General features: G+C 33.0%; 1 protein-coding gene across 1 annotated transcript in view; it reads right to left on the reverse strand.

The window, feature by feature from the left end:
• The window catches only part of LOC148282402 (adenylate kinase isoenzyme 5), a 93,817-nt gene that overhangs the window by 13,062 nt on the left and 53,222 nt on the right, over positions 1-27,533 (reverse strand). Inside the window, exon 6 of the mRNA XM_088225154.1 lies at positions 19,292-19,474. Coding sequence (XP_088081280.1) covers positions 19,292-19,474 — 183 coding nt within the window. The remainder of the gene's footprint in view (positions 1-19,291; positions 19,475-27,533) is intronic.

The raw sequence follows: 27,533 nt of genomic DNA on the forward strand, positions 1-27,533 counted from the left end.
ATCTCCGCAGTGTTTTCATGTTCGTTCGGCAGGTGGAGTGGACGTCTACCCAATATAGTTTACGACGACCTCCCCGCGGCGAGGGTGGACGTAATTAATAAACCAGTTCTGATATCGAGTCCCACTAGCTGATGGAGGTGGCGCCTCCTCAACTTCTCATCAAACTATAATAGCCAGTCTCCCTCGGCTCCCGAGACGCCGCCGGTGGCACAAAGCCTATAATTTTACTCGCCTTAATTATTCATATTTTCGCCTTATACAAAATACATCGGAGAAATATCGAACGAACGTCACGCTCGGGACTTCGAATGCTTTCTAAAACCTCCTGGGAAACGTCGGCTGGACGGCAGTTAAAGCTGTAGCGGAAATTCACTTTTATTGCGCACCTATTTAATACTTCGAGAACAAATTAATATACCTGCGGGTACTTCGTATTCCCACATATCATAAACCTACCCCGAGCAAAGTTTAAAGAAACTTATAGCAATATTTGTTCGATCGCTTATCTATTTTGTCTGATTTCACCATTCCGCCATTATTTAATGTTTTATAAATTATTGTGGGTAATTTTTTTTTTTTAATTTTTCTCAGATACCAAGTATAAATTCAATATAACGACTGAATATAATTTTTACATTTATTAATTACATATATTAACATTAACGTTTCCCATTACTTAAAAGAAAAAAAACATTTCTGTGTACATAATGGAGAGTGACGTCTTACAATAGTTTGTTTATTTTATTTATAATTATTAATATTTTAAGGATTAAAATTATAAACAGTGTATTTAATCAATGGTACACAAAGAATAAATATAAATTAACGTTTCACTTCTTTCTTAAATATATTGTATTCTAGTTATATTGTTAGGTACTTTTTTTTATAAAATAATGAATGTACTATTATTTTTTTTAATTTACAGCCTATGTTGAGAAGTTGTTTGTGTAAAATATATAGAATTGTTCTCGTTATTATTAAATTTGTTTTCCTAACGAGAATTCTACATGTCCCATCTTTCTGCCTAAACTCTTTTCCCTGCTTATACGCAAATTCTACTTAATTTTCTTATAACCTTCCTATCCTCAAACATACTCCTTATTCATCTGTTCCAAAACATGTTCTCAGCAAAACATCGTTATAGTAAAACGCCATCTGCATGAAAAATAATACATAACTAATCAAAATTACAATATATTCTTAAAGAAAGGTGTATATAATTGTATTCGCTATTCATATTCCATTTATTTTTCTTTCGAATTTGTCTATCATCCATAAAGTTTAGGTACTCTTAACTAAGAGTCTATTCTACAAAATTTAATAATTCCATTACGATATTGGATCAAATTACAATATGTATAAGTATTGATCGACTAAGTACAAGCTTCCCCCCGGTATAAAAAGTTTAATTGAGATGGTTCATAGCAAAAAACCGTGTAATTTATTAAAATGTTTTACGCAATGTGTATTAGATTCCCGGAAACTAATTCCTACCTACTTTTTGACTATATTTATTTCATTTAAATCTTTGAGTAAAAATAATAAGTACTCTGGCAGACTTATTGCTAAAAGCAATATCTTCCAGCTAACCAAAAAATAAAATGGTCATAACAAGAGTTGATAAAAAATTTGTACTAAAAAATTGAATAAAAACCCATATATGATTAAACCATATTAATTGAAAATAACAATAGTTTTTAAATGGAAGTTAAAACTTGCATATTATGCACATAAACACTTAATAAAAGTACAGTGTTTTGAGTATGTCCAAATGTTTGCAGACTGGATGGATTTTCTCCCTAGGGAGTTATTCAGATCTAAATTTGTTGCAAAAGAGAGGAAAAACATTTTTGAGAAGAGAATATGGAAGTCTAGGCATTTACAGGGCTTATTATCTGTCTTTGACCGGTTTAATTGACCACTTTACACACTGTGTAACATTCACCATTCTGTCCATGTTTAAACATCCACATTTTCTCAACTCTGTCTGCTGACCTTTTGTTGTCCTTTGTGAAGAAAATAAGCTGAGACCTTTATCATGTGGGTGAGATTCATCCAGCTGAACCAATTCACCCTAATAGGCAACGCCGGAAAACAATTTACCAATTTTTATACTTTGATAAAAGTACATTGTATTTTACACATTAAAGGACAAGAAATGTGGGATCAGGTAATGAGTTTAGAAGGAGACAGGAAGAGGACCCAGGAAAGAGAAAAAAAAAATAGTAAAAAAACTTGAGTGGAGGCTAGGGTTGTAAGGATATATATTGCAGTCAAAGTGGCCAGAAAAAGTGAATTTTTGTATGAAGAGGTAGCTCATTTTGAAGTCTTTTAATTCCTAGCTACTTTTGATTCCTAATAACCTATATCTTCCGAATAACTAACTCTCTCCCTAACCGATCACATTATGCAAGTCTATCATTACCTTAACTCCAATACATAATGAATGGTGCGTTTCGATTTCCAAAGGGATGAGAGCGTTTAAGTTATCGTAACGTAGTTATCGGTGTTTACATAAAATAATACTATATAATTATCACAAAACTGAAAGTGACGAACGCACTGGTAAATATTATAGAAACATAATTAGGAATGAAACATCAGGTTCGGATTAGAATTAGGTATACAAATAATCGTCGGCCTCGAGGTGTAATGGTCAGCGCGTTTGCCTACCATGCAAGATTTTTCGGGTTCGATTCCCGACATGGTTGATACGAAATATTTACTTAAAAGGGTATTTTCACATTAGAATATTAGAGTCCCTGGACTGATACCTAAAACGTAGGACTTATCATCTTACCTTCATGTAACAAAATTATTCAGATATGCTGCAATTGGTGTACCAACGCTATAACCGACGGTTTTGTGTTCTATAAACCATTTTTGTTAACGGACGGTCGCCGGTAAGCATTTTCATAGAAATTGAAATTTTTCTGTCAATTGTCTATGGAAAAACTTTTTATCTAAGCTCTTTCTGTCAAATGCGAACGGTGCGCATTCGCATTGAATGAAAAAATGCATCAAATGCAAATAGTCGACAATTTTGAACGAAGTTTTTACACAAAAAAGAACTATGAATTGAGAGTACTATGAATTAAAATTAAAATTATTAAAAGCGAGCAGGTACGATGGATAGTTTTTACTATTATCTGTCATTTTAGTATACATTTATATCAATAAACAATGTTTAATTTTTTTTTTAATTAACTGCTGAATATATTTATCTATCAGACTAAAGTTGATTTTATACCACCACGCAGAGTAAAAAACATATAAAACTGGTAATTCAACTAAATCCCACAATAATGACTATCTGCATGTTAATTGGGCGGAGATTTGATCAAATAACAATGTGATAAAACAACTGTCATGTCAAATACGGCAGCGGCGCTGAAGGTAACGGATCGTAATGCATTTAACCGGCCAAAATCGGCCAGTAACCATTTAACCATAGATTCAACGGCTCGTAACGCCACGAACGTTTATAAAACGCAATAATCGGCCGGCATACCAAATATTAATTATAAATGGTATCAAGTTAACTAACGGATGTTTATAAAACCGGCCCTAAGTATTTTTTTTTGTTTAATAACAAATTATCGGAATTCAACTAATTCAACACCATGGAGAGAGCATTGTATATGTCATCAATAACCGAATGGTGTCGTTTTACTTTGTATAGAATGGATGTATCATCTACAAATAGCACAATTTCCTGGTTTTTATTTACAAGATGAAGGAAGTAATATAGACGAGGAATAGGAAAGGTTCTAATTTGGAACCTTGTGGTACACTTATTGTAACAGTTGACCTTTGGTATCTGTTTTTAAATGTAAAATTTTGAAAAGAAGAATTATAAATGATTTTTTAAATTTATATAAAATAGCAAATGGCGTACTGGACGTCCCGAAATGAACTAATGTTATTAGCATACAAGTACCTGTTCGAAATACTCGGCAGCTAACGTTATTTTTTTAATCTCCTGGCACTCATAATTATTACTACAATTCACCAATACCTAGACTACACCGGCTAGGTAACGAGTATGGTAAAGTTGATAAATTTCGTCTGTCTTTATATAAATATAGGTTAAGTATTCAAAAGGTTATAAATTAATTTGTATAAAATTACTTAATATTGTTCTTTATTTACTTTTTTTTTCTCATGTATCTCTATAATAATGTAAAAACTTATGTGTTTATAACTATATATATATGTACATGCATGTATGTATGTGTGTGTATGAATGTATGCATATGCATGTGTATGTATTTGTGTATGTTTGTATATGTAAATTTATTAAATATTTTTCTATGTACCTATATACCCATGTTGGTACATTTCCTTATTATTACTTATTTTTATTTTATTCTATTTTTATTTTATTTTTATTTTATTAGGGAAATCAACAGTTCTACATACATATTTTTAGTAAACAAACAGATATAGTGTATAAACTCAGAACCAATAACAGATTTCCACATAGTATACAAAGTTAGTAAAGAATATATATATTACATATCAAATAAATACATACAATTTATACATATAAAAATGTTATTTTCAAGTACTCAATAATCAAAGATTTTACTTATTATTGTATCTATTAGTTATTCTTATGTTATCTTTAATTTAAACTAAATGTACATACTTATGTTTCATTGCTGCACTCAAATGTATTTCTAGTATATGTAAAAGCCCGTAGGGCGTGTAAATTAATAAATAAATAAAATTATTTATGTAATATATTTTATTGTGACAGTAAATTTTTAGAAAAAAATTAAAATGAAATTAAAGCTTTGTGTTCCAAACCGGACGTTAAACATACCTTAGGATTTACTTTCAATATAAATCCTCAAATTACAAAAAAATTGCTACCATTTGTAAAAAACAAAACTTGTAGACAATTATTCTGGAAAAAAAAGTGTCTATTGCTAGGTTAACATATTTTTACAATATTGTTATCATGTAGCCACACGTTGATCTTAATTCGCAACAAGCATCTCAAAGCAGTATTACATTATTTTTAATCAAGTTGCGTAATTTTTGGCCAACACATCGAGGTATTACAAATAATACTCATCAAACTATTTTTTTTAAAGTAAGAATATCATTTTTGGGTCATGATTCTGACATTAACGATTTTTTTCGATTTAATGGCTTGACGCATTTTTGCATAACACACCCATATATGATCATCTGCATTTTTGTAACCATTCTTCGAGGTAGACTGCAATTGGTGCACCAATGCAGATGAGGGTAGGAGAAAAAAAAATATAGCGATGCGCTTCAATTTGGAAATTTGGGTGTTGGTACTGACCATATTACTAATCCAACCCTGTATCTTTCCAAAACTTGAGTGTAAAATACAATTAATTAAGTGTAATAAACACCACAATTTCTTCTTCCTGATAACTTTGAGTAGTAATGACCTTCAGTACCGAAATCGAAGTCAAGGTCGTCGACACTATTCTAATCTTACACGTCACAGACCCCCTGGGTCTCCAATACCCTTTATTAAATACTTAGTGACAAATTAATAAGATAACCCTGCTGAGGTCACCTAAATTCACGAAAATTGTTCGACCTACATTTGTATTGTTTTTAAAGAAACACCGGAATTAATCTAATGACTTTCTCATCGTGAAATCACTTGCGTAACGGATACGAGTATTTTTTTTTGTTTAAAATTTATTTGTCTATAAACCTTAGCGGAATTAATTAACAAAACAAAAAATTCATTTAGCTAAATAATTTTTATTAAAAAAAAATCATATTGCATTGTTAATGATATACATTTTTAACATCTTTTGTAAAGGTTGTCTGAGTCTTTTGTTTAGTTTGTCTGTTGGTTTGTTGTATAATTTGCAGTCCCTGATTTATTACTTCTGTTCATGTTTACTACATTTTTTTCAAGTTTTAGTTCTTCGTCTATAATTACATCAGTGGCTAATTAATGAATAAATTTTAAGAATTCTAGTTGAAATAGTTCACCGTCATTATCGTTCCCTTTCCGCACCTCATGGTGCATAGGGCACTGCACTGGTACACTAATCGCAGCGTGTCTTGATATTTTTTGTTACATGAAAGTAAGATGATCATTCTTAAGCTTGAGGTACCAGTCAAAGGACTATGAAATATTCTAGTGTGAAAACACCCTTTTAAATAATAAGTTCATATCATCCATGTCGGGAATTGAACCTCTTGCATGGTGGCCAAACGCACTGACGATTACACCACGAGGCCGACAGAGTTCAGTTATAATAAAATAAATAAAAACCATTTTGTTTTTAACCACTTATTTTTTATTTTTTCTACCGACTGGTTTTAAAGCTATGCAAGGTTCTTTATCAACGTATACTTAACTAATAAATTCTATCCTACTTTATTTTATCAGTATTTTGCTGTGTATGGAACTAATAAATCACTTATTTTTGACTTGTTATATTTCACTGATTAGTTTGTTTGAAGAGTTCTTTAGTTGCTGCTAGGTAAGTCATTTACTAACTTATCTTTTTTATTTTGCTGTCTTTGTAATCAATTTATGCCATTTTGATGTCATGTTCCCTATAGTAATTGCATATAACATAATTAAGTGTTTACTTAGACGAAGCCTTGTATAAAATATTGTATGCACATTAGATTTTTTCGGTTTTTGGGATAAAGTTTTTGATTTTGAAAAAAAGACTCGATAACGTCGCCACTTTACTAACTAATTAATTGCTATGAATTGTCAAATGTCAATTGTATGTCTACTGTTAGTCCTAAGTATTTGACATACTTATTTTTACTCCGTAATATGATATAAATACGGGGAAAAGTATAATAATTATGTTTTTTATAGATCAGTTCAATAAAGTTAATCTTATAATCATGATATTGAAAATTGAATGACGGACAAATAATTGTCTTCTAAATGATTGATAAAGTGTATGTTTACACTAAATGCAGCACTAAGCACCCGACTGGCGGCCTCCGTGGTGTAGTGGTCAAGACGCTTGACTCACGCACGGAAGGTTCCGGGTTTGATTCCCGGTGAGAACACAAAAATTAAAATGTGATTTTTCTCAAGCCTGGTTGTTCTATAATATAATTCACGACTGTAATTGGGCCTCCTGGCCTGTTGTGGTGCAAAAAAACGAAATGAAATGAAATTACTTGGGTCCCATTCAACTTAAATTCCGGAACATAACTTGTAGTCAGTAAATGTGAAGCAGCGTAAAAAGGCGCGACATACATCTTTGAATTCACAGTAAACTAGCATACAGTTAGTTTTTTTTACAATTTTTTCGGAACATAATTTCAAACTATCGTTCTATGAAGCGTCATCTCTATTTAAAGATACCATAGTGTTTAAAATATGTATTGTTTTTGTTTTTTTTTTCGTTTTTATTATTTACCTATCTGTACATGGTGATATATTAATAATTTAATACGCAAAGGCAAGGTGATCAGTCTTCTACTGCAGAACCAGTCCAGAGACTGTGAAATACTAAACAAATATCTCACTTCATCCTACCGGGAATTTAACCCAGAATCTCAGGCATGGCGGGCAAATGCACTAACTAGTACACCACGACATTGACTAATTTCAACTTAATCTTACTTGAGAAATTTCGACATCGGGACAAAAACGCTAATCTGGTTTATTTTACAAACAAAAGTGTATTTTTCATTTCGCCCGGACTCGGGAATCTTTTTGGCACAGGTCAAGACCATTAATCCGCTTAATAAAAATATACAAAAAATATTAAATAATAATCTATCCAGGTATTTTTACCGCGCCGTGTGAATTTAAACGATTCGTCTGAAATAAGCATTTGCCGTAACTTGTATTTTTCAAAAGGTATGAAAAAGCTAATACCAAAATAAGAATTTGTTCATATTAATGACTCCCTAAGGGGTGAATTTCAGTATTTTGTCTACAAACATTTGGATAAATTCAAAATATTGTAATAAATCCAACTGGTCCAAGAAAAAGTAAAAAATTATAAAATTGTTTTCAGGCGTTGCCTAGTATGGGAAATAACTTGATCACATTAATCATATCACAACAATAAATGTTTCAGATCTTTCACTCCACTAAAATCAGCAGATGGAAGAATAATTAAGAAAAATGGATGTTCTAACATATTATGCAAAATGGTAAAAAAAAATAGGAGCGATTATACGTTTTTTATCGAACTTCCAGGGTTGCATTCGACTAAAATGCATGTTCCGGAAAATTCGGAGTGTTGTTTTTTTTTTATACGAAAAAAGTTTGTATTTTAAAGTTTACAAACATCAATTATTTTTTATGTATACTGAATTGATTAATTTGTGTATGATTTCTTAATTTATTTATATTAACTTATTTTTAATGGATTTTTAGTAATGCTTGAATAATTTTACTGACATTTGATACATTTTTGAAAAACGGATTCTGACACAAAATGCACCACTGTTGGTAAGTAGCGCAAAGTTTGACATCTGCAAAAAGAATTATATATTCGAAAATTTATTATTTTATGTTTTTGAATTCAACCATAAACAAGTACCTAGGTACCTAATTAAATTAATCGTTTAAATTTTAATCATTTTTAGTTTTTTTTTTTTTTTTTTTTTTTTTTTTTTTTTTTATACGCCTCCACTCGTTTGCGAGTGATTTTGGCTCTTAGAAACAAGAAAAAGAAATTTAAAGAATATACGCTTCAGTGAACGACAAAAAAAAACCCATACCCACGAAAAAATATAATATAATGTGAGGTAGTTAAAATCAGTATGAAAGAGTTGTGACAATAAAATATTATTACTGTATAAAGTAAACGTAAACATAAAATGAAATTTCGGGCCAAAAGTAAAGAGGGACATTCAATTAGACTTATTAATTAAATTATGCAAATAATATTTAACAAATTCAAATATTTTTATTATTTGTCCTTAGGAATTTAGTCAGAAGTAAATAAGTATCCAAATCATTCTGGGCTAGTAAAAATTTTACGTTAAGAGGGAACGTATTATATTCTTCACATATATTTTGAAGGAATTCACTTCTTTCGAAGAGGGGACAGTCAAAAAACAGATGATCTAATGTCTCATCGTCGTTTTCACAAAGACACATTGCCGAAGTAAAGACACCTATTCTCGATAAATGCGAGGCAACGAGACAATGTCCTATTCTCATTCTTGATATTAAAGAGATGTTCAATTTTGATTGCTTTTCGATTTCAAACCATGGTGTAACGGGGATGGAGCATTGAATACTCTTATAAAACAACCAAGTCGAGGAATTCTGCCAGAAAATTGTCCACTCAGATCTGATTTTATTAATTATAGTTGGTACACAATCGTCAGTAGGACGACTAAAGGAGTGCGGGATGCTTCCATGAAGGCATGCTTCCTTTGCTAGGTGATCAACTCTTTCATTTCCAGAAATTCCGATATGCGAAGGAATCCAACATAAGGTCACCTTGAAATTTCTCTCGAACGCAAAAAATATAAGATATTTCATTTCACAAATTAGTCCATCATTACTACCATAAATTCCAGATTTCAACTTTTTGATCAGACTTAGGGAATCAGTAAATATTATTGACATAGGAATCTCAAGGTGTATAACTTCCATTAAAGCCTCTTTTAGTGCAATGCACTCGGCAGTAAAAACTGAGGAATCGGAAGGCAGTATGAAAAGTCTACTTAATTGAAAAGTTGGAATATAAAATGCCGCACCACAACCTTGGGCTGTTTTAGATCCATCAGTAAATATAAATGTGGAACCAGGCCATTTTTCTTCTATATTCGCCAAGAATGTTTGGTTATTACCTTGGTGATTCAATCGAGCAAATGATTTATCAATACTTATATGTTCTTCTATTTGAGAGGAAAATATTAGTGCTTTAAATGGAGTAGAAAATATTGGCAAGTTGTCCCTGGGGTAAATTGTAAATACTGACTGAATATACTGCATGGACGAACACAATAAAAGAATAGATCTGCGAGCGTTTGTTTCATTTGTCATCTTTTGAGTTAGAATTGACAAGGATTTTATCAAAGGATGATCCTCAAATTCAATTCGTTTCAAAACAAATTTTATTGCAAGATATTTCCTGCGCAGCAACAATGGCATTTCACCAGTTTCTACCTGTAGAGATACAATAGGTGAGGACCTCATCGCTCCTAAAATTAAACGTAAACTCTTTGACTGAATTTGGTCTAATTTTTTCAATTGATATTTTGGCAAAGGGTCAAAAAAATAACTGCCATAATCGAGATGACTACGAATCAATGCTTTATACAACATTTTTAAGGTCGACGGGTGAGCCCCCCACCACACTCGAGACACGGCTCGAAGAATGTTAAGGTTCCTCTCGCACTTTGCGACAACCTCTTCTATGTGTATATTCCATGATAATTTCCTATGGATAGTCATACCCAAGAATTTCACTGACTGCTTAATTGGGATCGGTATTTCCTGAAGTTTGATGCATATATCCGGTATTTTATGTTTATTGGAAAATATTACTAATTGACTTTTTGAGGGAGCAACTTCTAAATAATTACTGCTCAGCCACAACTCTAGATAATGCATTATTGTCTCCATTTCGATCGCACCCTGCGTTATGTTTTTATGGTGGAGATAAATAACAAAATCGTCAGCATATTGTAAAATTTTACTCATACTTGGGAGGGAACTATGTAGGTCTATAGTATATACGTTAAACAGCAAAGGGCTAAGAACTGAGCCTTGTGGTAGGCCCTTATAAACAGTACGCATAATCTTACCAGTAGGGGTTTCAACTACTAGCTCTCTCTGGGAAAGCATATTGAATATTATACGTGATAATTTTTTTGGAATACCTGACGTACAAAGCTTTCTTTCCAGAAAAGGGAGGTTAACGTTGTCATATGCACTTGCTATGTCTACAAAACACGCAATAGTGCACATTTGTGATGTCTTTGCAGATTGTATATCCACGTATAGTAAAGAAATGTTATCTAGACAAGACTTTGCTTTCCTGAAGCCGAACTGAGTGTAGGGAAGGAGGCGTTCAGTTTCAACATGCCATTCTACTCGAGCCTTTATCATGTATTCTAGAATTTTCAGCATACAACAAGATAACGCAATAGGGCGATATGAAGAGCCTTTTGATGAACACTTACCAGGTTTCAAAATTGGAATAATAAGTTGTTGTCTCCATTTTATTGGGACCACAGAAGAATCGAGAACATTATTATATAATTTGAGAAGTTCAACGCGAAAGGAATGTGGGAAGTGTCTTATCATTTGATAAGAAATAAGATCTATACCAGGAGTAGAGTCTCGTGCATGTCTGATAGCTAAAGACATTTCTTCCAGAGTAAATCTCTGAGAAAGCCAACTTGGTGACACAACTTTTTGTGCTTCCGAAAATACTTCACATTCTTGAGGAACGTACGGGGGAGCTAGTTTATTTACAAAATCTTCAATCCAATCAGTAGAAGAGCTAGACAATGATGATAAGCATCCTTTGAATCGACGTACAGCACTCCAAATTTGAGAAACAGGTGTTTCTGGTGAGAGTGAGGAACAAAACTCACGCCAACCTTGACGTTTTTTGCGCTGAAGAGTTCTTTTAGCTAATGCTTGAAGTCTTTTTAGTTCTAAAAAATTACCCAAAGACATGTTATACCTATACTCACGCATCGCTTTTTTCCTATCAGAAACTATTGAAGTACACTCATCGTCCCACCATGGGGGACACCTAACTTGCTTACGTTTTGCCGTTTTCTTGGGGATAAGTTTATCTGCAACTGAGTACACTTCATTAGTTATAAATGATAGCATTGAGTTTGTATCTTCGAGTTCAAAAAAAGGAAAGCTAACCGCTCCCAAGGCAGTTTCAAAATCTTTCCAATCAACCTGTCTCAGATCGTAACCTCTTGGCTGCCGGTTCAGATAAATTGAGTGTAAGGTTCGTTCGAAAGCAAGAATAATTGGAAAATGGTCACTTGAGTGTGAGTCGTCTAAAACCGACCATTTAATTAATCCCGCTAAGTCCGACGTGCAAATAGATAGGTCGACTGCGTTTTGATTCTGTGTGGGGGGGGCAAGACGGGTAGGTGACCCATCGTTAATTATGCATAAGTTAAGGCTATTCGTAAAGTCTAAGATAGCTCTACCACTAGAATCTGAAGAATTACATCCCCATGAAATTGAATGGGCGTTAAAATCCCCCAAAAGAATAAACGAAGATGAGAGCTTTGTAGTAATAGAATCGAAGTACGAACTATCAAAATGCATTTTTGGAGGGATATATATAGAAACAAAAGAGATTCCCGATATATCTATTGCAACAACTTGGTAATTTATGTGTGTTGGTATGGTGATGTGAGTGAACGGAATTTCTGATTTGATCAATAATGCTGTTCCCCCTCTACCATCAAGACGATCGTGTCGAACCGTCTTATAGCCAGGGATATTAAAAGTGAAATTTGGTGGAAGCCATGTTTCTGAAATTGCAGCTATGTCAACATTATGTTCTTGAAGTAACGATATAATTTCGGATTTGTTTGAAACAGCACTTCTGCTGTTCCATTGTAAAATAGTAAATTGTTTTGAGTTAAGTATCCACTTCACCGCCATTTTTAATATTATAAATTAGAGAGTTAATTATAGGAATAAATGAAGCAGCGTTGGACGGTTGATATGAATTAGGATTTGATATCAAAGTAAGTAGAAGTTTAGCAATAGAATCAATTAGACTAGAAATATTTGATGGAACAAGTTCTGATGATGTTGAATTCGATGAATTGTTTTGGGAATAAGCATTATTTTGAAGAGCACAGCCATCCGCAGGATTGGACGCCTGTCCATTCCGATAAGAGAGAAGTGATTCATGTTCCTTTGAATTCCATGCCTGAACATGTCTTGAATTTACAGCAGTAGACTTTATAGGAGGCGAAACCATTGTGATGGGAGTTGAAACGCGTTTAATATTTTTGGAAGTTTTTTCCGCATAGCTAATGGTAGATGTGGGATGTAAATTGGAAGCTTCCTTGTACGTCACATTACCAGCGGCCATTGTATGCTTTATATTCTTTTGTCGAGTCAGTTCTGGGCATGAAAAACTAGAGGCACTGTGCGAGCCATTGCAATTTACGCATTTAATGTTTTCAGTCTGGCATACTTCTCCGAGGTGAGATTCCCCACATTTGGAATTCAATCATTATCAAGTACGTAAGTACCTATTTATGAAATGAAAAGTATTTTTCCTTTCATCCGGACAGTTTTTGCACGCTTTCACGACAGAGTCATTTTTATTATTTATTTATTGGCAGACTTACACAGTCCATTCCAACAATGGTAAACACATTGTCTTTTACTAAATACAAGTACAATTGAAATAAAATATGTACAACTAAATAAAATTAAGGCTAGGAAAAAATAATAATAATGACTACCTTAATACAAGATCTGGTTTCGAATTAAATGTCAAGGTCACGTCAAAACCCAACCGGGGTTAAAAAATGACTAAGCTCGCGTTGGACATGGGTTGAGTGTCATAATTTTAGAGGACTCAGGGTATATCGCGCTCTGACTTTTCTTCATTAACATGTATTCACGTATTTTCTCCATGGATTATAGCACTAGACTTTTCCCAGGGCTCGAATTATGTCATACTCAAAATCCGTGCGACTTTTGCTCAGAGACATCTCTCATTTATCACACCGAAAGTATTCAATATTTTGGAAGAGCGTATTATGCTCTCAAGGACAAAAAATATATTCAAGAGAGGAGTTAAGGACTGGATTTTTCTTAGTGGGAGGGATTTGAGTGGGAAATTCTTTGATGATTTCCCGAATATTTGAGTTAACTGTTTACCATATTGATGTGTCATATACATGTTTAAAAAACAAATTGTGTTTCTGATCCTATATTCGTGGTGATATACTCATGTGTCTGTGTCAACTAATTGTTCGTCCCATCCCAACACAGGACTTTTAGTTCCATGGAGTTGGGACTTGTGTCTCAAATAATGTGCAATGAACTTTTGTATGTAAATAAATTAATTAAAAAAAAAACTACCACTATGAACTAATAATACCAGAAGCCGGGGTAAGGAAGGTTTGACGGGGTACAAACCACGTCAGCCCCTTATGACGACTTATTATTGCAATTATGCCCTTTATAAGCCCTTGCATCGTCTTCAATATTGCAGTTGGTATACTGGGTCAATTATGTACCAATTAAAATGTCAGGCCACGAAGAATGGGGCTGCGAACACTGTTTATTAATTCACCGTTTTTATTATTTTCCGGAACATTCTCTACCAGCTGTCGCAAGATATACGGAAAGTTGACAAAATCAATTTCGCCATTAATTATTTATATCAAGGCGATCAGAATGCTCCTTTTGTCAGTACTTTGGAATAATGACTGTAATGATATACTCGATGTATAATATTGACGAGAGACATATTGTCAATTTCTATAGGCTAGCATTTATTACGATCTATTTATTTGATAAGGAATTAAATAAACGTAAACATATTATATAATAATATCGATAACTGTATGAAAAAACTAAAAGGTTTACCCCTTAAAGCTCGCCGGCTTAAAAAAATACGTGCCGGCGGTGTTGAGTCAAATTATATTCAATTTTAAATATCGCCTTTTAGGCATCTTTATGGGTTTAATAATGTTGTTATTTAATCATATGCTCTGAATCACGAAAAGACGTGTGGAAATGGTGTGTCTAATCGGACCCATCTCCGGTAGGTATAAGTTAAGAATGGGAGAAAAAATTTCTGATTTGAAAATGTCTTTTTTATCTTGATTATGCCGCGTTTCTTGCTAGCTACAAAGAGGACCTGCAATTATTCTTGGCAATAAAGATCTAAGATGAATGTTTAGTCAGTTGGACAATTCTTCGAAAACCACAAACAGCTTAAATATGTTTAAAATTCAATATAACCAAGTGGATTGCTCCACGGGACTACAAAAATTTGCTCACTCCAGACTATGCAGTGAACCCAATAAAAAATATGCTTCTAATTTCTCCTTGATGCTTAGTGTGATTTTTATTTTGTTTGCCTTTATTATTACTATTTCCATTATTTTTTTTATTTGTTTTTTTTTTCATACATATATTATTTACATAGAAATATAATTACGAAAATACATCTAAAAATTAAGCTATTACATGAATCGGTAAAAATGCCCACAAAGACTACAGCGTCTGAGCGTGGGCCATTCCTTTTTTAATTATTAAAAAGTTTATAGCACATATATATGGTATGACACTTAGAGTATAGATGTATATACTCTAAGGTATGACATGACCATGAAAAGAAAATAAAAGCAAAATAAAAGAAAAACCAAATTTACATATGTTGAAACTACGAAAATATGATTTATTTGCAGTATGCATTTATTTTTAATTATTATTTTTTTAAGAATGTGTCTATCTGCTCCTTCCATGCTAATCCAAGACCTCAAACCTACTTTAAACTGTTTGAGTGATTTAATCTTTTGTAGTTCCTTGTTCACTATGTTCCATTGCAAACCAATAAATTCACAATTTGCTAGCCTCAGAGCTATTGTCTAGTGTGTCTAGTCTAATTGTGAATGGCAAATGCAAAAAAAATCTATACAGGTGTATGTGAACTTTTAGCTGATTTTTTTTGCCCTTTTTGTTTCTCTTCTTTTCAATATGTCTATCTGTCTGCAAATCTTAACAAATTAATAATGAAATAAATGTTAGAAGAGCGATTTACTGATGAATAAAGCGATTTTTTTTTTTTTTTAATTTTTTTATTTAATAGCATAAATTTACATTTTTACAACTTAAAAAAAATTTCACTTGTTATATTTTTTTTACTAAAACTAAAATCCCGCCAAGCCACTTTTTGTAGCTTGTTGGTGAAGATTATATTTATACTGACCTAATAATATTATTTATATTTATAAAAACAATGAATAACAGATAAAAATTAACAGCCGGAAAGATCAGAATAAACATGTTTATACAAATAATAATATATAAATTTATTTTTTAAATACAAGAAAATATATGAAAAATTAAAATATTTACACCTAAGCTACTATTCATATATAAACTCTTGATCGAGTAGCCACTCTTTTATTTTGCTCTTGTTATTATGTGAGTTAAATTTAAGTTCTTTTGGTAATAAATTAAAAATTCTAGGTACCAACTATTTGAGAGTTCTATTTCCATATTTATTACATACTTTTGGTACTACCAAGCCATCATTGAGCCATCAATGGGATGGTTTTCGAAGGAAATGAAAGTACATATGGCTTAATGACAGATCGTTGTAAACGGGTCGAGAAATTCGGGTATGGGAGGTGTATGTTTACTACAAATGATATTATTGAGAAAGCTATTGAAAGGGGGGTGAGTGCCGGGAAAAATAATTAATAAAAACCGGTGTAAAATAATTTACGGTGAACGGGACACTAAAATTAAATTTCGAAAAAAAAATTGGCCGTTCACAATAGAGTTCTGGAACTGACCATTGTGTATGTAAGCGAAGTGTGGAATCAGAAAACCTAGGATGAAAGGAGGCTTAGTGGTGTCGAAATGCCATCTCTAAAGCGAATGTGTGGTGAAATGATGTACGATAGGTGCAAAATTTCGAGATCCGTACATTATATTTGCCTAGATAACATTATCGATAAAATCCGGAAAGAAGTTCTGCGATGGTTTGGACATGTAAAGCAAATGTAAGGAGAAAGAACGGACAAAAGTATTTACCATGCAGAAAACTACGAAGGCAGTGAAAGACATGGCATGATCAAATTCAACAATCACTTGAAGATGGGCATGTCAAAAGTTAGAAATAATCAACGCGCTTGCATGAGAAGATGTATAAATGCAGAGAAAGGAAGGTATGTGTGCAAAGAAAGAGTGATATGGCGTTCGCTTCTTTTTGCCTACCCCTACAGAAAAACGGCGCGATGATTTGTTTGTTTGTAAAAGTAAAGCGGTTCAAAACCTGTATTATGTACGATTGACCTTCAATTTTTTTTGAATAAAGTAAACATTATAAAAAGATGAACTCCATGAACCGATTAGAGGCTTTTAAATGTGACTTCTCCGGAGAATGCTGATAATCCCGTGGACAGATTTAGTGACCATCGCGAAGGTGCTGATACGAGCCAGTGCCGAAGAAGAACTACCGTCCTCAACCTCTGAGACGGCATAATTCGCATCTCCCCTTAAGTGCAATAGCAACATTTCGAAATAAATATTGCAAGTATGGAAAATAAATATTACCATTTCATTTATTCTTGTCTTCATGAAAATACGTATCGATGTGTAGATAGAACCAGCTTTGTAGTCGCTCGTTAGATAAATACAGACGATCGTTTAGCACATCGTCTTGGCAATTGTCAAAAGTCTTTTAAAAATAATGTTCAAGCGAGCATTTTTTGCTTGAAATAGAATTTATTTGAGTTTATAATCGCTTTGAAGTAGGCACTTTCTATTACAGAAGCCTATTTAAAATATAAATGAAAACTATTTTAAATATTAATGAAGTAAGGAACGCGAACTAATTTTTGCGATCATTTATTGGTTTGTTTCGATCATATGATGTCGAGATGACACGTAGGTAGAACATACCGAGGAAGATACAGGTAGTACGGAAAATATGTATACCGTCTCGATATGTACAGATGAAGATAGCGTTCATAATTGAGGCCCAGCTGGCGCAGGACCGGAATGGCTCTAGAGTGGTCGCCAACGTCGAGGGGACATGACATGTGAGCACAGAAAGAAGAACATTAAAAATATTTTTTTTGTTAAATGATTTACGACACTACAACATATTATCAGATATTCGAACAAATTCACAGAAACATCATAAATTTTATTATTCTCTTTATTTTTACAGGGTCTTTGATTACAACGTGAATAAAATATTTACCGATGCCTGTCGTTGTACTTAACTCGAATGTTTCATCCCAAAATAAATATTTTCAAACAAAATTGTTGTTTTCACTCTCGAGTAAAGGGCACTTAGTGAATATCAGTCGGAATATTGTACATAATATGTACATACCCTAAGTTATAGACATTTTTTTACAAATATTTCAATTTTCGCACGGAAAACTTGAATTTACAGTATCACAAAAATATCGCAATTCTCTCAAATTCTCATCGTTAAACAGTTCCAATTTTTGTCTAGTTTTATATTTGACTAGCGAGTACGCGGCATGCGTTGCAATGCCACTCAAAGGAGGAAAGTGTTCATGTTTTATTTTAGTTTTCAAAGTGCTTTTGGATAAACGTAATTTTTTGTTTTTCCGTCTGATGCAAACACTAAAAGGTAATATTGAAGACACTGTGTAACATTCACCATTCTGCCCATATTTGAACATCTGTATTCCTTCAATTCTTTCATCTGTTGATGTTTGTGAAGTTAAAGAGCTGAAACCTTTATTTATGCGGGTGAGATTCATCTAATTGAATTATTTCACCTAGTATGTAGGTGAATGTATGTAGGCACCTAGTATGTAGGCCAAGTATGTAGGTGAACACCTCCCCAGGGAGTTGAATCCAGTCCTGGTCTACAAAAATTTTGACAAACTCAAAATATTGTTTATTTAAATATTTTAATGGAGGGAGGTAAGGATCAAAATATGTTTTATTTTACTTATTACAAGAAACTCCTGTAAGACAGCATATAAATGCGATATATTTTGATTAATTTAAGAGTACATGCATATATATATATATAGAATGTTTTGCTCGTTGAGGTAAGGGAGCTCCTACCAAAGTTGGATGTGACAGAAGAACAACTTAATGCTTCGATATGTATTCATTACATCTGAATATTAATAAATCGCTTTACTCACATCCAATGAACAATAACAACAACAATAACAAACCATCATGCCGTTTCCCCGTAGGGGTAGGCAGAGAGGATAGAATGCCATATCACTTTGTCTTTGGATACATACCTCGCTTCCTCTACATTCATACATCTTCACATGCACGCACGCCAATTATTTCTACTCTAGACATGTCCATTTTCTAGTATTTGTTGGATTTGATCATGCAATGTCTTTCTCGGTCTTTCTCGTTTTCTGCATCCATTAACAATATCATCCGTAGATCTTTTTAGCCATTCGCAGCGCCCATTTCTTAATTTTATCAATGAAAAATTTGTAGAATTGACCGAATCAATTACTTCGAATTTGAATAGACTAAGCACCGATGGGCAAATTGTTGTGATTTCATACCGAAGAGATTTATTCGATTGTTTAAATCATAATTTTAATTCAATGTCTGATTTTGAAATCTTACCGCCACGAGCATGCTACTCTGGTCGAAGTAGTCCGCAACAGGCATGACGTTCTTGTAGAAGTTGTTAAGTTCCATCCTCGCTAGACTCAGCACCACGTGACCCAACCTAGCTCCGTACTCTATCTGCCTCTCCAGAACCTTCTGTCTCCAGCTCACCAAGATCACCCCGTTCACCACTTGGATCTAAAATGAGAAAAAAACAATCAAAAATAATAACCATTATTGCCTTCAGGGCACTGCATTGATACTCTAACTGCGGTGTATCTGGATATTTTGTATAATTTATGTCTTACATTTCAGGAGTCAGTCCAAGAACAATGCAGTGTGGAATTATCTTAAAACCAATATTTCACGTCCACCCTACCAGAAATCAAACCTAGGATATCAATCATGGTAAGCGGACAAGCCAGTCACTTTACTACGAGGCAAACTTATCTCCTCTTGATTTTGAGAATTTTTACTTGAGAGTATAGATGAAAACATTACATCTAAGGCAGCAAATTTCAACCTGGGAGGGTCCAAATTTTTTTAATAATAAATCAGTTTTCATATCATAATATATATATATAAATAAATTACATCTTAACTTTACATCGTAACCTTATAGTAAAAATTCAGTGTGTACAATTAATTTCCATTATTTTTTATTATTTTAAACACGTCTTTATTCCAGAGATGATATATTTTTAATTGTTTTTAAAAGAGCGTGGAAAAACTACGCCCCCCTCTCCCCCTTTCTAAGAAAATAAAAAAAAAGATTTCTTAAATAACATTTTAATTTCTAATTTTTAAAACACATAATGAAGGTTTCAGCTCTTTTACTTTAAAAAGTCAACAGATGGAAGAGTTGAGAAAATTTAGAAGTTTAACATGGGCAGAATGGTGAATGTTATACAGTGTGTAAAGTGGTAATTTAAACCAGCCAATGACAGGTCATAAGCTCTGTAAATGCCTAGACTTCCTTATTCCCTTCTCAAAAAATATTTTCCTTCTCTGTTGCAAACAAATTTTGTCGGTATTATTATATCTATTAAAAAAATTGAACGGTTGGTAGGCGAGGAATTTTTTTTTAAGGAGACTCAGTAGCATGAAGGTTGGGCACCGCTGGTCTAGGCTTCTAGTTCAATTTCAGTACAATAATTACCAATATTTAAATATAAAATCAATCCTGTTTGAATGTTTCTATATGCAACTCTTCCTTCCTCAACTCAAGATCCCTCTTAAGTTGTAAATAACTGTATGTTAGGTGAATCGAGTTGTGGTCCCGTGTCTAGTGTCTCGGATTCACGGCTCAAAAGTCCATGGTTCGAATCCAACTCTACCCTAACTTGATTCCCATTTTCTTATAGTCAGTTATTTACAACTCGTTGAAAATGGCCCTCAAAATGAACTTTTTGGGTAAATCATAAAAACGCTAAATATATATTTTTTCTAAAAAATAAGTACGTTGTATCCAAATTAAAAAATGAGCACCAAAAGTTAAAAGGTTTTACGTCATTCGAATGAAAATTTTCTGCTCTAGATATTATCTATTAACATATCGTATTGAATTAAATGCACAAAATTATAATTTATACAATGTTGCTCTGACTATCAAACTAAAGTTATTTACCCCGTTCTAAGACAGTCAAAAAAATATATAAAAACAGTAATCAATATATATAGAAACAGTTATAAAGATAGTGGACAAAGTGAAAAACAAAGTAAAAAATGGCGTAAAAACATGGTAAAAAATGTATGTGTATAGCAAAAAGAAATAATATGTTTGTGAAAGCAAAATTATTCTATCAAATCCCAAAAGTGAAGTCCCAGAAGTCAAACTAAAAGATTGGTCATGGAGTCCACCACAAACTCTGCAAAGAAATTTCGGGTTTCTGGGCCCCAAAATATTTCATGTGTTACCCAAACATTGCAAAACAATTCAATTTAACCCGGATTCAATTTAATAAATTTGTAAAAAATTGGTTACTGGGTTTAGGTCGAGAAAAATCGGAAAATTTACTCAAAAACATTACATAATAAATGGTATAAATTAATATTGTATAACTGAATAGTTAAATAACTAGTAGGCCTTAAAACAGGTTGTACCTAGTTAGGCAGACTAGACATGACCCAGAGAAATCTACTACCTAACTGTGTATGTAGTAGATAAAGTAATTCTTTTTTTTGTTAATAAACCATTATTATTATTAAAAATAACATAGCAAAATACCGAGTAAAAAGAGAAGAAAAAAACATAAAAAAATATAAAGTAAAAGATGTAATTAAAAAATATTTATGTATATAGTAAACAAAACATTTTTTTTTAAATAAAAAAATCATAGTAAAAACAAATTAAAAAGTCATGAGGATCTAAAAAATTTAAATCAGTAAAAAACTAAAAATATATACAAACAATTCTCATTAAAACATATGTTAGCCATATAACAGACTCTATGCGACCAATTTCTCCCCAAGAAAGTAGACAGCAACCTTTTTAGATTGTGGCTCTTGCAACATTTCCATGGTTCTGGATATTATGTTTGCTTCTACGTTACGTATATTATTTTATTTGATTGTAAGCCTTCAAAATGGAATGTCAAGTAGACTAAAGTGAGCATTTTCGAAACCTCTTTCTGTTCTCGTTCAATCGAGGAAATAAAGCTGCCATAGCTACTCGCAGTATTTGCGCAGTTTACGGTGAAGATGATATGAATTATTTACTAATTCATCGTAATTTTTTGTTGTGTCCTCTTGTTATCATCATTTGAAAAAAAAGGACAAAACTTATGTTAAAACTCTTAAAGTAATAACCTAATGGAGTCGCCCATACATAGAAAAATCATTCCGTGGTTATTGACAACGAAGTTAGCTATAGATTACAGCAAAACAACGGCAGTAGGTACTTGGGTTACAAATTGCGAGCGCAAACACAAACCGCCCATTACGCGTTTGTTGTTAAACCAAACTTAAACCAAACACAAATATTTGAAACGCTTTTTTTTTACTCTGAGTTAACCCCTAATTTTTCATTATAATATTATGGACGTGACACCCGTCGACGCGACGCCAACGCGCGATTTCGGATCACTTATTTATACCGATAAAGATGATGTATGGACACACTCCTGTAATTTAGTAAACTTACCTAATGTGTTTACATAATCATCTTTTTGTTTATGACTCAGTGGTAGATACAGCGGACAGAGCTTGCATTAATCATGTATGCTCGTGAGTAAACATGAATCCGATGCCCGTTTGTCGATTTGAAAGCCACAACAAACAAACAAAACAAACCATCACGCCGTTTCTCCGCTGGGGTAGGCAGAGAGGATAGAACGCCATATCACTCTGTCTTTGCATAAAGTCCTCGCTTCCTCTACATTCATACATCTTCTCATGCACGCACGCCGATTATTCCTACTATATGTCGATCTTCAAGTATGTGTAGATCTTTAAGTATTTGATGGACTTGATCATGCCATGTCTCTCTCAGTCTTCCACGTTTTCCGTATCCATCAACATTCGCATCGTATATGCTTTTTTAGCCGTTCTTTCACTGTCCATTCACTCTACATGTCCAAACCAACGCAGCACCCCTTTCTTGATTCTTTCGATAATGCATGTCTCAGCCTTACACAGTTAACGGATCTCGACAATTGTGCACCTATCATACATCGTTTTATCACACATTAGCCTGAGGGATCGTATTTCGACAGCGTTTAACCTGCTTTCATAATAAGTTTTCCGATTCCATACTTCGCTTCCATACATTAGAGTTGGCCCTAGAACTCCATTGTGAACTGCTAGTTTTGCCTCCTGCGATAAACATTTGTTTGCCAAAGTAGATTTCAGTGCACCGTTCACCCTGTTCCCGGCACTCACCCTCCTTTCAATATCTTCTCAGCCTTTCCATCCCTAGTAAACATACTTCCCAGATACACAAATTCTTCTATCTGATTCAGAATATCTCCGTTCACAGTGATCTCACATTTAGTTATATTTTCATCCCTTTTAAAAACCATCACTTTCGATTTATCAACATTCATAAGCAAATCGCTTTTCTTGCATGCATCGTAGACTTTTGTTACCAAGAATTGCGGGTCTTCTTTGCTGCTAGCAAGAAGCACGGCATCGTCAGCATACATAAGTATTGTTAAGTGTCCTCGGCACGGGTAACCCCAGTGAAGTCACATTATTTTTATTATTGGTTATAGTTTGTAAGAGTAAAATATGAATAAATAAATAAATACGACATTTAACAGTTATACCAATTAAGGAAATCTTAAAGGGTTACGATTGTGTAGGTCAAGATAATCTTCTCATATAATGTGCTAGGTAGAACACGGTTGGTCGACCTAACCTTAAAAACGTAGATTCAAATGTGTACGTGTTCATATTTTCCCTGCGCAGCTATTTGGAACGCTCTTGCGGCAGAATAAAACACGTTTATTTAGTATGTAAATATGCGCTATTAAAGCGTTTTCTACGGCCGTGAGAGCGTTTTGTATAGTAGCCATGGTCTTCATATTTAAATTTCTTCTGAGATAATGATATATCTGGCATTTATTATATTAATATTATGATTGGTAGAACAAAAACGTTTACAATGTAGGTACCGCATTAAAAAATATATATATTAACACATTTTTTATACTACTGTCATCATTTCAATCAATGTAAGATAAAAAATAATTTTTAAATTTGTAATTTTGAATTCCCGCAAAAACGGTCATTACTTCGGCCACGCCACTAATACGACACGATTTATCAACAATATTTTGAGTTTGTCCAAATTTTTGTAGACAAGGACTGGATTCAACTCCCTGGGGAGCTGTTTATATTAACATATTACAACAGAGAGAAAAAATAATATTTTCAGGCGTTGCCTAGTATGTAGGTGAAATAATTCAAATAGTTGAATCTCACCCGCATAAATAAAGGTTTCAGCTCTTTAACTTCACAAACATCAACAGATGAAAAAATTTAAGGAATATAGATGTTCAAATATAGGCAGAATGGTGAATGTTACACAGTGTGTAAAGTGGCCACTTAAACCAGCCATTGACAGGTCATAAGCCCTGTAGATGCCTAGACTTCTATATTACCTTCTCTTAAATGTTCTTCATCTCTGTTGTAATATGTTGACACGATTTATGTTTATTTGTTCCCAACCATACAAATTTGTTTAGAACATGGTCACGAATCTTGACGTCACAACTATCGAGGCCAAGCGTGTTGCGTTATTCTAGAGAGGTATTTTTTAAATATATTTAAATATGAAAACATTTCTCCACAATATCCATGTTGACTTTGAAAATATAATTAATTATTCCAAATCTATTTCGTATATTTTTATCGGTATTCGTAGTATGTGATATTTCTCTATTGCACAAAAACCTTTTCGGTAGTATTTTTTAATACTTATTTTTGTAAGTGTTTTTAACTAAATCTTGTAATGGTAAGTAATCTTAATGTCAATATTTATGTTTTACGAGTACGGGAAACATAAAAACTTGTAAAAACGTAGGCGGGCAATAATTTGAGCGCGATTTTTACAATATATCCGAATATACGTAAAATTTTCACTTGATTCTGTGTCATTAGGCTATCAACACTCGTATCAAATTATTTATTTGTAACTCGAAATTTTTATTTAGTTGGCGATCAAGCCACCGTAATCGTTATGTAAAGCAATTAATTAATAAGAATGTATATTAATTATTCTTCTGTAACCTTGTATCGCATACAAGGCCATCTTGAAAATTGTAATATAATTGACAAAATTGACTTAAACGCCTAGTCACAAATGTACTCGTATCGAACGCTGAATTATCAATTATTTAAGGGTCTATTTTGGATTGAAATGTATTTGTTTCTTACTGTTAGACTAGTAAATATTCTGTAGATAATAAGTGTGTATAAGTAGATACGTAATATTATGTTTATTTTTTAAATAGGTATTAAAAGATAACTTGTAAATCCAGTTACTTTATTTACGTTTTTATTATCGAAATCAATGGACTGTTTTAAGTACCTAGGAAAAATGCACCTAATTCGTACTAGTGCATAATTTGTACCACTGAAAAATCTCGAAAACCATTGTGATCGAAAAACATACTTGCCAGTCCGCCATTACGCATGCTAGCGAATGCCGCCATGAATCGTTATACGTAGGTAAAATATTTAAAAGTTAAGTTTTTTGCAGTAAAGTAAGTAAATAGTTTTCAATGTATATTGAATTATACACCATTGGAAGTTAATTATTAAAACTTATTAACTTTTTTTTTCATGAGAATAATGTAGATATAACTGAGATAATATGTATATACAACTTACACTTCTTAAAAAAATAATACTAGAACAAAGCAAAATTTAAAAAAAAAAAATAAACTGTCAATATACATGAAGGCAAGATGAGCAGTCTTAAGTTATAGTGGTCTAGATTGTGAAAATTATTACAGCAGTTGTTGTATGTAATAAATATTTTTTCACGTGTTTTTAGTAGATAAAAATATAAAAATCTATAATGTAAGTAAAGAGCGTCTGTTTTGAGGAATATTCTTTTAGATACTATTTTTTTTTCCCCTTTTTGACATATAGTTTTTCACACGGTAACGTAAGGTATGTATGATTGTAAGACCTGTCATGTGACTATAGTCAATAAATCTATGTATGCATCATCACCCATATTATCACGAAACAAGAGGTAAAAAAAAATTGTAATCAAACCCGTATAAAAAGCTGTGGTAACACGTACAATTTTGCACTTCAAACAATCTAGAACACGTGTATTAAATTCGTGATGTTAATTTCTATAAAAGGATTTGTGAAAATCATTATGAGGGAGGGACAGAACACGTTTAATACTAACACCCACCTTGGATCTACTCTCCGAAGTATCTGGATCGACTCCAGCCTGAATAAAAAGAAACACAGGGTATTTATGACTGCGGACAAATTAATGATAGTTTACCGATGTAATTATGTACAAAAACAGTTTCTCCAATGCCGATAATAAGACGCAATCAAATAGTATAATAATATAATATTATCTACATGAATGCCCTTTTCTGAGAAAAGATGGCGCTTTAACATTATTTATGATCAAATTTTATCTAGTAAACCTCTAAAAACATTTCCCTGCAATTTTAGTGAAGCAGATATTTTTGTTTTATTTGTATTGCAAATATGAATGTAGGGGAGACCCAGGCGAAGCGATTGGACCGGGCATAGTGAATGAGTTTAATATTTACGAAATTACAACAAGATATCTCTCGAAGCCTCACAATCAGTGTATTGACTGACGTTATGACACTATAATACGTCATTCGACGGGAGTGTGCGCGACTGTTATTAAGATTTTAGTTTTCAAGAATTTTCTTGGTATGTTTGATTTCAGTATTGTCTTTTGTGGAATGCAATTGAAATAGGTTTTCGGAAAGCTCGAGGAAAAGTAACAAGCTTCAGTCTTCATATTGGAGTCTGCAAGTGCGCTTGTAGAGTTGCTGACGGAAAGTCAGACCGTAGCAGGCAAGTAGTCTACGCATCCTTGAGTGTTACTTGTATTAGGTAAATGTGTTAACCTACGTAATCATTTCAAGAAACTGCGGATATCTTTTTGAACAATTGCAATTATTATTATTATTTATGTGACATTGATTAGTGAGCCTCTAGAGACAATGACGGAAGGTCCTAAGTGACAGGCGAGGCTTGTCGCATCCTCGAGTGTCACGAGTTACGAGTGTAAGGGTGTGATTACCCTGTGGTTTTATTCGAGCTGAATAGTGTGTTTAATGATTGTGCCACTCAACTTTTTCAAACTGTTTTCAATTGAGGTGTAGGTTAATAGTATTTTGAAGAAACTGTGTCTTTTTCCTCATTCGCATGTCACCCGAGAAAGGCGAGACCATCGACGCGAGAATCCTGCACCAGCTGGCGTGAGCAGTAGCAGTAAAGAAAGAGAGCAACTAACAACATTTATTAGCTGCTGCTATGCAACGGGATCTTTTAACCTATAATAAAATCCAAATCAAGAAAAAAGTAAAATATGGTTTGTCTACCAGTGCAGCGGACCAAAATAAAAAACAAAGTCAGATGACAATATACGCTTTTAATGCCTGATTTGGGATGAAATTTTTCATGGAACTAATAATAGAGAATTGGATTCAATGTAGTCAGTGTAAAAGTTGTGCTCACCAATTGTGTACTGCATACCGTGGAGATTATTCTTACTTCTGTTACGATTGTGATTCCAAATTCT

This window comes from Micrasema longulum, unplaced genomic scaffold (genome assembly GCF_059751315.1).
Source record: "Micrasema longulum isolate JH-2025_06_02 unplaced genomic scaffold, ASM5975131v1 h1tg000333l, whole genome shotgun sequence".
NCBI classification, from domain to species: Eukaryota; Metazoa; Arthropoda; class Insecta; order Trichoptera; family Brachycentridae; genus Micrasema; species Micrasema longulum.